This window comes from Rhagoletis zephyria, unplaced genomic scaffold (genome assembly GCF_001687245.7).
Source record: "Rhagoletis zephyria isolate East Lansing unplaced genomic scaffold, Rhagoletis_zephyria_1.1 Rzeph_scaffold_00380, whole genome shotgun sequence".
NCBI classification, from domain to species: domain Eukaryota; kingdom Metazoa; phylum Arthropoda; class Insecta; order Diptera; family Tephritidae; genus Rhagoletis; species Rhagoletis zephyria.
The window spans coordinates 141,132-153,271 of NW_016157464.1; the positions used below are offsets into that span (position 1 = coordinate 141,132).

The 12,140-nt window shown below is 36.9% G+C and overlaps 1 protein-coding gene across 2 annotated transcripts; it reads left to right on the plus strand.

Annotated features, from left to right (window-relative positions):
* The first annotated feature begins 382 nt into the window (after positions 1–382).
* On the plus strand, positions 383–11,072 carry LOC108359376 (flocculation protein FLO11-like). Of its 2 annotated transcripts, XM_017611216.1 has the most exons (4): positions 383–597; positions 7,333–8,543; positions 9,570–10,065; positions 10,129–11,072. In XM_017611216.1, exons 2-4 carry the CDS (start codon positions 7,355–7,357, stop codon positions 10,697–10,699), a joined length of 2,256 nt encoding a protein of 751 aa, XP_017466705.1. In that variant the 5' UTR covers positions 383–597; positions 7,333–7,354; the 3' UTR covers positions 10,700–11,072. The 2 variants fall into 2 exon arrangements, with proteins under 2 accessions (XP_017466705.1, XP_017466704.1); XM_017611215.1 differs by having other exon boundaries at positions 9,570–11,072.
* Positions 11,073–12,140: the final 1,068 nt, after the last annotated feature.

Consider the following 12,140-nt stretch of genomic DNA (forward strand, 5'->3'; position numbering starts at 1 on the left):
AGCATCCTAATTTGTGGTTCCAACTAGATGGAGCAACTTCGCACACTGCTAGGGAAACTGTGGACCTGCTGTGGTTGGTAGGTATGTCTTATTTGGCCCACCCTATACTATGTACGCTTATTTGTCTACATACTACATTATGTAGTCTACATATATCCATACGTACTTTAGTATGCTAAAAGTATAGCTGTATGTACCTATTTATGTAGAACATAGTATGTATGCTTAAACTGTATAATCGAAAAAGCAGCAAGTGCCTAAAAATAATAAAAACAGAATCTATGCATACATATATACATATTTGCGTATATTTACTACATATATGTATATGTATATGTACATATGTATGTATATATAAGAAATAAACAAAACACCCACAGCCAAACTGACCGGAGCGAGTCCAATATTCCGCTGTCCGCTAAAATCTCGCGTTTAGTTTACTTTCAAGCGTTGAACAGAGCGAACACAAATAATTCGAAATTTAATTCGCAGTCAAGCATACAAAGCGCGGTTCAAGCGTAGCTTTTTATAGACATAACAAACCACTTTATAGTATAAATATTCATAACAACAATAGCAACAAGTGCGTTGTATTGAGTAAGTGAACACAGTGAATAAAATGAACATAAAAAATATGTAACCAAGTTTATGGCGTTTGCATAAATTGCAAATACTACCGGTTTTTTTTGAGTATAAAATACCAAGAAATAATAATAAAATTAGTGATATGCGGCGCAAATAAATATTTCTATTTACATCAATATTACTCACTTACTTTTTACGAAACCTGCCAGAGGTCAAATATATTAAGATTGCATGGCAATGCACTAATTGTCAGTTGTCTCTAAAAAATAAATGTTTAAATGGAAAGAAGAAAGTCGAGTGTGAATATTCTAGTGCATCATTTTAAACAGCAATAATTTTGTTTGTAATGATTTTCTACTGAGGACCTTTAATTAATTTTTTTAACGAAGAAACGATATCAATATAAATGTGTTTTCTTTATTTAAATTACAATTAATCACCATATTTTATTTTTGGCGAAAAATAAACTTGGAAGGTACATATTTGTTTAACAAATATTTTTTATTTTTTTTGTCAAACTTGTTTTTTTATTCCAAACCGAAACCGGAACGAAACAGAAACCTACACCGAAATAAATTTTGATGAACGAAACCAAAACCGAAACCGAAACCGAAACCGAAACCGGAACATTATTTTGAATCGTTTTCATTCCTCGGTTTTTACTCCCTACAAAATAATTTATACAACCTCACATACGCGGTTTGGCATTTTGTAGATACGCGGTTTTGTACTTTAAACAACGACATATATTGCATGGGCATTTCTGTCTTGCCAATATTTCAATTTTTTTGGAATTGTTTGACGCATACTTGCCCATTCGTCTCAAATGCAATACCTTCAACAAGAGACACTGGGAAAACGTGTATGGGGGCATCTATTCTTGACTTCCAATGCCAGTTCTGTTCACCCTCCAGGCATAAATATTTATAAATTTCGTTTTCTAGAAATATTTTCTTCTTAGTTTGTAAAAAATTATTTATATTATTTACGTTTTAAATTTCTCTGGAATATTCAATGCCAATCACTATTTGACATTTGATCTCGTCCAATTGATAAGCAACTGTGTTTTGTTTTCAGTTGTTGTGTCTTGGAAATTTCATACTGAGCTTTAGCTGATGTTTTTTCAGTCATAGCTGCAGTATATATAGCAATACATATGGACGGGTATGTATGTACCTAAATATATATATAGATGTAGTCGAGATTCTAAAGCGTTTACTTTGATTTGGTCTATTAGTAATAGTGGTAATAATTAAAAAAAAAAACTTAAATTCAGTTGCGTGAAATTTGATTGATTATGCGACAATTTCATGACAATTCAAATCAGCCCCGACTTTTCTGATATTTTTTGAAAGTATACATATCCAGTAATAAAACATTCGATGGATTTGCAAAAGTTAGCTCGTATTTTTATTTTATGGCCTACCAAAATTTTCATGTCCCGGCCTAAGTCCTTTTCAAAACAGTGGAAAAATTTTTTTTAAATAAATGTGTGAGGGAAATCAAAGCTTAAGATATACATATATAGCAAAATTTCATGGGAAATATTTTCGTAGAATCTTTTAGCCCATTATCTCCTGGCTAGAAGGTTCGTTTTGACCCTTATTTCAAGAAACCCGGCAAAAAGCAAATTAGGAAGTCCGTTAGAGATTTGATATATTCTAGAAAACTTTCTTTCGGAAAATTTTACTCGGGGTATTCTCAGGCAAAAGCTTCATGCTAGCAACGTAAAAGTCTCTAAAAATTCAAATAAAAAATCTACAAAAAAATCTTGTTTTTTTTTTAGAAAAAAACTTTTTAAAATTAAATTTGGCTGCTGATCCTTCTTGGCATAGGTTTTTTTATTTTGGTGGCATACAGTTTTTGCCTGAGAAGACCCCTAGGAAAGTTTTCCTAAGAATAATTTTCTAGAATTTATCAATCCTCTAACGACCTTTCAAATTTGCTTTTCGCGGGATTTCTTGAATTAATGGCCAAAACGATCTTTTAAGCGGGAGCTAAAGGGTTGAAATGTTCTACCAAAATACAGACAGTCGACTTGCTGCTTGCACACAATTCAAACGGAACAGTTGAAAGTTGTCTGGCTGTAGCTGAGCATGCAAAGATGTTTGCTACAATTGGTCGCAGCCAAGAATGTCAATGTTCAACTCTAATTTAATTTTTAATTTCGGTTTTTCTTAGTTATGAAAAAGCATCTGTGAAGTGCAGAATGAAAACGTATTCAAACGAAACATACTGACTTTGAAGTTGTTTAAGCCAATTTAATTTTAAAGTAGTAGAAAATATAAGCTGGAAAAGGCAATTGACTACTTTCTAGGACATCGCCATGTTAAATAAATGAGTTGGTTGCAGGTAAAATGTGAGAATTTCAATTAGTTATCATTGAAAATAAAGTAGTTTGTAAATTACTTTCAAACTAATTCAATTTCCTTCAGCGGACGTACCAGCATATACGGAAATCTATGTACATGCATCCAATTTTGCATACATAAGTTCAGTTTAATCTGCACAAGTATTTGATTTCGTCTGTGTAACGAATTTTTATTTTATTTCTTTTGCACTTAACACTATAAAACCTTCGATTGACGTCTCACGTACCTGTTAATGTTGAGCACTGCTCATGGGCACTTATGCTTTCCGCCGCAGCCTCATTAATCACACTGACACATTTAAATAACCACTCGACCGAAACTTCGAGTGCATAAGAGTTGTTGAATGGCAGACAAAGCCACGCCAGTGTTGCCATTGTGCGACTAAAGGGGCAATTTGACCCCGTTTTAAGCGCCATACAATTTGACCCGACTTTTTTTTTGAAAATTTTAATTTTTTTCAATAGAGATCAATCTCTACGCACTTAATCAATGAAATTCCGTATGCGGCATTGGTGTGTAATAGGGTGTTCGATTATTCGCATTTTTCTCAAAACCTGTTCTCGAGTTCATCGAAAAATTGCAATTTGAAAAAAAAACCGGTTCCAGGTTTTTAAATTAAGAGCCAGATAAACCGGTTTTACTTGACATAGATTTCGTACAGTGATAATGCGATTAGATTTCGAGTAATCGTTCGTTAAGCAAATCTGAGATCAACAGTTCTAATCTCAGCTGGCGTACATTTTTTAGGCTTCGAATCATAATTCGTGTATATCTCAAGCAATTTTATTGATGCCAACTGGAGTTGAATATCAATGTTAATCACTCCATCTGATCGCTTTGTTGAAAGTGCAATGATTCAGCGATGACGCATCAATTGTTTGTCGTCACTGAGTTGCAATTACTGGTAGGTAATAAACAATGCACAAAGCAAATGATGATAGTTAGTCGGTAAGTGAGTAAATGTTATTTTAATTTTGTTCAAACCATTTTATGTACATACAGTAAATTTAATAGAAAATGCAAAGTAGATAATCAATTCATACATATTTTGTGCTTTAATTTACAACACAAATAATCTTCGCAAAGGAAAATAGTGAACAAGTACAACACTGCTATTTCGAGGAACACTGTTTTTATTACAGTGAAGGTTTTACGTGTATATTTGTCTAAACTAAAAAACTTGTTTTCATCATAACTCTACGAAATCAAGATCTTAATATTTGTGTTTTGAGTAGCTTGATATATGTATGTATGTATATTAATATGTACATATATAAACCGTATTTTCAGCCGCTTTGCGAAGTATCCACTCATCCCTTTATATTCATCATCCCATCATTCGTCATTTTGATAATTTCATGGGCGCTTTATCTGTAATAAAATCAACACAAGTAAAAGTGGCAAATTTCATCACAGAAAATGTCTAAAAGTTACAAATTTATACATTTAAATACATATACATAAATAAAGAGCGTAATTTAGTAAATTGAAGCCTCCTGTAAATTCCAATGCGCACTTTTTGAGCGCAAATAGACGACACGGCCTGTTTGTTTTTAAATCTACTCATCTTAATTATGAGTGACAAGCGACAAAACTACTAAATAAAATTTAAGCACAAGGGAAATACATACATATGTAGGTGTATGTGTGGGTATGTAAATAAGCAATGCAATAAAAAGGCAAGTGTTTCCAGAACTACTGAAAATGCTTTATGACATACTTACGTTCCCGAATCCCCCTGATAAGCAAACAATTGTCAGGTAAAAGTGTCATCGCTTTTGAAATATTAAAATTTTTTTGAATAAAAAAAAATCGCGATACATGAAAGTATTTTCTTTAACTGCATCTACAAACACGGCTATTTATTGAACTGAAACTTCTTTAGCGGCGGTTGGTTGGTTGGGAATGAATTGGCGAATTCAACGGAAATTGCACACGGAAATGTTGCAAGGCAATGGGGCAACGGAAATGATGCACCGACAATGGTGCAACGGAAATGGTTGGGGCTGAAACAAGTGCTTCTTGAGTGTATGTACATTGTGATATTTTAACAAAAACTTGTTAATAAAAGGTCAAAGAATAACACTAAGAAAAAGACCAATACAAGAATGAAAGTATAGATGAGTACGTACATAGATAAAGAAAAGATAAAAGGCAAAGGCAAAAATAAAAACAAGTAAGAAAGTCTAAGTTCGGGCGGAGCCGAACATTAAATACCCGGCGCAAGTATTAAATACATATATGTTTTTCACCTTTCCGAAAGCTACCGCTACATGGTAAGTCGGGGTGTATCAATTTTGAGTAAATTAGCGTCCTTAAATTTCGAAATTTTGAAGTTTCAAGCATTTCCGAAATTTACCGTTATATGAAAAGCGGTCGTAATTTTAGTCCGATTTCAATAATTTTCAACGTTTTCCTTCTATGTGGCAAGCACAATAACCGTACCGAGTTTGGTACAAATTGGTAGAGCGGTTACCGAGATATATATATATGTGATCATAAGTGGGCGGTGCCACGCCCATTTTCCAAAACTTTATCATAACCGTATTTCTTGGTAAAGAAATGTTGGAAACATCAATTTTGAATAAATTAGCTTTAATATTTACTGATTTATCGAAGATTTCGTATTTCTCTAAATTACCGTTATATGGGATGTGGGCGTGGTTATTGTCCGATTTTAAAAAGTTTCGGCGGTTTTTTATGCTGTACCAAGGCCAACAACTGTGCCAAGTTTGGAAGAAATTGGTGCAGCGGTTACCAAGATATACACATGTAACCATAAGTGGGCGTGGCTACGCCCATTTTCAAAAAAATGTTAATATTCTTATTTTTCGTCTAAAATTTATTATAAATATCAATTTTGAGTGAATTATCTTCAGTAGTTACTAAAATATCGCAGTTTTTGTATTTCTGAAAATTACCGTTATATGGGAGGTAGGCGTGGTTATTGTCCGATTTTGCCCATTTTCTATACCATTCGTACTACGCCCGAAAGAAGGACACGTACCAAGTTTCGTTAAGATATCTTAATTTTTACACGAGTTATCGTGTGCACAGACGGACGGACAGACGGACGGACGGACAGACAGTCACCGCTTAATCGAATTCACTTTTCATTCTGATCATTTATGTATACATTTGTGTATATCTATCTCGATTCGTTTTGCCTGTTACAAACAACCGTTATGTGAACAAAGTTATAATACCCTTGTGCACAAGTGCGCTCGAGTATAATAAAACAAAGATACATAAAGATAAAGGCAAAAATGAAATTTAAACGCTTTACTTATATAAAGCAAAGGTGAAGGGGAATATGTAGATGAAGAAAATGATAAACATATAAGTAAAAACAAAGATAAATATAAAGGAAAAGGTGAAGATGAGGATACCGATAAAAGTGAAGATGAAGATAGAGGAAGAAAGATTAAATTAAAGGTAATTATATAGGAAAGGATATACATACATAGATGGAGACACAGAGACTCAATCTGTAAACTGTTTTGGATTTTAGAGATTTTCGGGATTCTCGCGACTTATCGATATAATAATCGAAATTTTTATCGGTTTTGTTATCGAAATTTGAATTGATTTTGTTATCGATATTTTTTATCGATATAGTTATTGGTTTTGTTATCGATATTGTTGTTATTTGTCGGTTTTCTAAGCGATTTTTGATCGATTTTGTTATCGATATTTTTTATCGATTTTGTTATGGATATTTTTAGCGATATTTTTATGGATTTTTTTATATATATTTATTGATATTTTTATCGATTTTGATGTCGATATTTATCGATTTTGTTACCGATTATGCTATCGATATTTATCGATTTTTTATCGTTATTTATCGATTTTTTTATGGATATTTTTATCGATATGGTTTATCGAGTTTCTAATAGATCTTGCTACCCATATTATTATTGATTTTGCTATCGAAATTTTTATGGAATTTTTCATCGATTTTATTATCGATATTTTGTTATATTAGATTTGAATATATCCTCACTTTTGTGTATGTATGGTCGAAAAATGTTTATTCTTGTGTGCGGCACTAAACTGCAAAAAATAAATTTAATTAAAAATAAGGTATTTGGAAATGTCTTTTTCTTTCGTTACAGGTTTTTTGATACGTGAATAAGGTGTTTCCCACAGCTTACATTTTTTATTCATCTCCTTCATATTTCATGCTGTATAGGGTTAAAAATCTTGGTCAGATCAAAAATATTTTATATACAAATCTAAGTGGACGTGAACTAAGAATATAAAAACAAAAAACTGTTTTATATTTGAACAATTTTTGTTTGAATTTTCCATTTTATGTGTTTATGCTTTTCCACGAATCTATTTTTAATATGATTTTTTATTTTATTTACAGCAAAACCATATAGACGTAGCATATGCTACACAATCGCATTGTGACAAGCAAAATCAAAATGAATCCAACACGTCTGCGGGTATTTGGCATTGTCACCGTATGCCTGCTGTTGTCGAATTGCCTCTTCGTGGATGCAAAACGTATTTACAGTAGCAGTGGTCGTCGCAGTTCCAGCAGCAGCGGTTCATATTCGGCACGCCGTACCTCTTCCACATCGCATGGAGGCTACAATTCGCATTCATCGTCGTCTGCTTCGCGTCCCTCCTATTCCCATTCAGATGCAACAAAGCTAAGCTATGGTGGCGGTTACCATTCGTCACCGCCAAAACCGCAAAGTTCTGCAACAAGTCACTCGCAGTCACGTCCCGCTGCCACCGCCTCGCCCATCGGTTGGAATGTACCCAAATCACAAGGCCCACCTCCGGCATATTCGCCCGCGAATACAGTGGGCGGTGCACGCACAAACATACACGAGCCACCACCATCCTACAGAGCTACTGCACCTGTTGCTTCAGCACCTATCAGCTCGTCGTCTGCTTACAAACCAAATGCACCGCCTCCAAACTATGCAGCCGCAACTAATACAGGCAATCGCGCCTCAATGACACCAGCCCAGACTTACAATCCCAGCGCACCAGCCAGCAATGCTGCGGCATCTAATACAGCATATCGTGGTGCAATGACACCCGCACAGACTTATCGGCCACGCGTAAATTCGACAGGCGGATTTGGTGGCGGTGGCGGCTTTGGCAGCGGTTCACATACGCCCATACAGCGTACTAATGTCCAGGGCGTACACTCCAGTTATCCACAACAGAGCTTACCAGCTGGCGCTACATATTATAATTCGCCATCACATTTACCAGCCGGCGCGACATATCACTCTTCGGTGCCAGCCGGTGCGACGTATCACTCTTCGGTACCAGCCGGTGCGACATATCACGCACCTGGCGGCATTCCGGCCGGTGCCACTTATTATCCTTCTGCTGGTGCTTTGCCTGCTGGTGCTAGTTACCATCCAGCTGGTCATATCCCTGCAGGAGCTACCTATTATCCATCGCATGGTGCAGTACCTGCCGGTGCTAGTTACTATCCGGCAGCAGCAGCAGTGCCCGCAGGAGCTACCTTCCTACCAGCAGGTTCATCGCTACCGGCCGGTGCCACATACTATCCACAAGCGCCGGTTAAGTCATCATCGGGACTTGGATTCGGTGAGTAAATTGATGTGATTAAATAAAATAAAATATTATTTTAAATGTGTGTATATGGCTAAGTGCACAACTCACAACTTTATACCCTTTAGATCAATCTAACCCTAAGGCCTGACTTCGGCTTCGCCTGGGTCTAGCATTAGTTATTTCTCGAGCCCTAATTTAAATCCTTAATGCTTCCATTTCCTTTAATTCCAATACATTCCATTACTTCCAATCCAATTCATTCTCTTACTTTTCCATTCCTTCCATTCGATTTCTCATTATTCCTTTCCCTCATTCCTCATTTACATTCATTTTGAGTTATTTCCACTTTCTCGAACCCATTTTTGCCCATTCCGTTCCAAACTTTTCAGTCTACTTCATTCGAATTCATTTAATTCCATTTCATGCGATATCATTACATATGCCCTACACTACATTTCACTCAATTAAACTCAACTTCATTCCATTCTATTCCCTACATTCCACTCCATTTCCATTCACTGTTGATTATTCCAATGGAAGCAAATCAATTCCAATTCATTTTACTGGACTCCGATCGTTTCCTTTTCGGTCCATTTAATTATTTCTAATTTCACTTCATTAACTCCATTCCATGTCCATTTCATTTATATCCAATCCAATTATATTTCATAATTTTCATTCCATTCCAAACCATTCCGTTTCGTTTTACTTCAATCGACTCTATTTCATTCCCTACATTCCATTCCTTTCAATACATTTAATTCAATTTTTTTATTTCATTCCACTGCCTTCAATTTAAATCGATTTCATTCCATTTTACTCCATTCCATTGCATTCTATTTCATTTCACTCCATTGCATTCCATCCCATTCCGCTCCTTTTCAGGCCACTCCACTCGACTCCACTTCTTTTAATCCATCTCCTTTTATTTCACTTGCTTCATTCCATCTCTTTTCTTCCGTCCCAATATATAGACGCATGAAAAAACTGTTTCATTTTAATTACGACGCTGTTTAAATTTTATTTTAACTTTCAACCCCACCTCTTTTTATCCCACAGGCTCTGGTCTGGCTGCCGGCGCTCTTGGCGGCGCTCTACTCGGCTACGCACTAACACCTTCACAAACCAGAGTTGTCGAACGTGTACCTGGCGGAGGCGGTTACAGCGGTGGTGGCAGCGCTCCGCCAGCCTCTGGTGGAGACGACCGCATCATCATCATTAATAATGGCCCACCAGGTTCAGTGACAACTGCGGATGCTGGTTCCGGTACGACTGTCATCAATACTAACGCAGCAGCACCTGCCGCTGCCGCTGGCGCTCCTCAGCCCAGCATGCCACAAAATTATGCCCCACCGCCCAATGCAGCAGCAGCAGCGGCACAACCAGTCGCACCCAGTTCAGATGGCGCACCCCAACTTGCCCCCTTCAACACGCCAGCTGCGGGTAGCGGTGTCAATACAGCAGCCGCTGTGGGCGCTGCGGCTACAGGTGCAGCAATCACTGCTGCAGTTGCTGCTCCTGCACTCAATGCCGCACCTGCTCCCAACACTGGTGATGCAGCTACAGTTGCTGGCGTCGCACCCGCTCCCAACACTGGTGATGCAGTTCCTGTGGCCGGTGCAGTTCCAGCGTCCACTCCGGGTGCGGCCGCCGCGCCAGAGCAACCACCAGCACCTGGTGGCATTATCTGCGTGCCGGTGCGTGTGCCTGAGCCAGATCCTGCTGACAGTACAAAAACTATTGAAGTGGAAAAGATTGCCTGCTATCCCGCTCCAGCGACGGCTGAAACGACACCCGCACCAGCTTCTCCGGCACCAACTGCGGGCGCCGCAGACATAGCCACATCTGCAGCAAGCACCAGCATACCAGCGACGACAACAACGACAATGGCCAGTACTGTAGCCCTTGCATCGGTCAGCAATTTGGAAACTGGCGTACGATTGGCGCCGCTCAACTCCCCCCTACCGCCAATAGAAATTCCAGAGGGTTCAGTTGCATTGGCGCCACTCAGTCCGGGCAAGCAGCCGGATATAATGAGATTGCCAGGCAATTACTATGCGCGACGGTCAGTATCGAATATTGAGCTGGCCGAAAGTTCCGCCTTGCTGAGGGCCAATTCAGCAGCCAATTATGCCAATTCCAGCATTGCAACTTTGTTGACACTGCTGGTCGCATACTGCATGCACTAACACGCTGTTACTGATACGATGGCATGAAAAGGGATTGTAGCGAAAAAATCAAGTGCTTGCTGTTGTCGGGAGCACTTGAAAGCAAAGAGGAGAAGAACTGGGAATGAAAATCAAAGTTGAAAACGAATTTAATGGCAACCTGCAGTTGGACCAATTTAAAGCCTTTGCAAAATCGAATGCTATTATAATTGCATAGCTATTTTGCGCATCTCTATTATCGAAATTTTTGAACAAATAATACTCTCGTGGTGATTAACATTCTTTGATTTGTAGTTTAGTGTTTCTATTACAGACATTTTATTTCGGAAAATATATAGATATATGTATATATATTATATAAATAAAGAGATTTAGGATTAGTAAAAAATTTTCATTTGTGTATTTTTATGTATGGCTGGGGGGTTCCTTGAGAAACTGAACCTTAGTGCAAAAAATGTTTTTATTATAAAAATAACAAACGTGTGAATAGGACATTTGTAAAAATTTAAAATCCACCAGAAATTAGCAAACTAAAGTTCATTTAGAGGTCGCGACTGGTCATTTTACACCAGAAAGTATGGTTTTGGGATTATTCATCGGGCAAGTTAAAATTAAAAATTCTTATTTTTTTAAGTTTTGGACAGCATTTATTTCCATAATTTCAAAAAATTTATTACTATCTAAGATTAAATGTAATTTCAAATAAACTGAATTTTCGAAATCCGGCGACTTTTCTTAAATACGGCCTTGAATTTATATGTATGTGTGTATAGACCGGACTTTCAGATTTTTTGAGCAGTGTGCCTAAGTAATTCATCAAAATTTATTCAAAAGTGATATAGTGGTTTTTCAATAAATTTTGTAAAAAGGGGGTTGGCACCGCCCACTTTTATCATATATGCGTATCTCAAAAACTATTTGACCGATCACGACCAAATTTGGTGTACACATTGTGCTTCGCCTCCTTAAGCACCGTCTTCAATATTTTTGAAATCGGACATACATATACAAACATATTCTTATTTTCTATTTTTTTGCTTTTTTAATTTTTTCATTTATTATTCTTTCAAATATTATCTAATGGCATCCTTGGTAATATATATATTAAAATTGGAGCTAAATCGGATCTTGTGCTCGATTATTAAAAAAAAACAAGTAAGAAAGTCTAAGTTCGGGCGGAGCCGAACATTAAATACCCGGCGCAAGTATTAAATATATGTTTTCCATCTTTCCGAAAGCTACCGCTACATGATAAGCCGGGGTGTATACATTTTAAGTAAATTAGCGTCCTTAAATTTCGAAATATTGCAGTTTCAAGCATATCTGAAATTTACCGTTATATGAAAAGCGGCCTCAATTTTAGTCCGATTTCAACAATTTTCAACGGTTTGCTTTTATGTGGCAAGCACAATAACCATACCGAGCTTGGTACAAATTGCTAGAACGGTTAGCGAGATACATA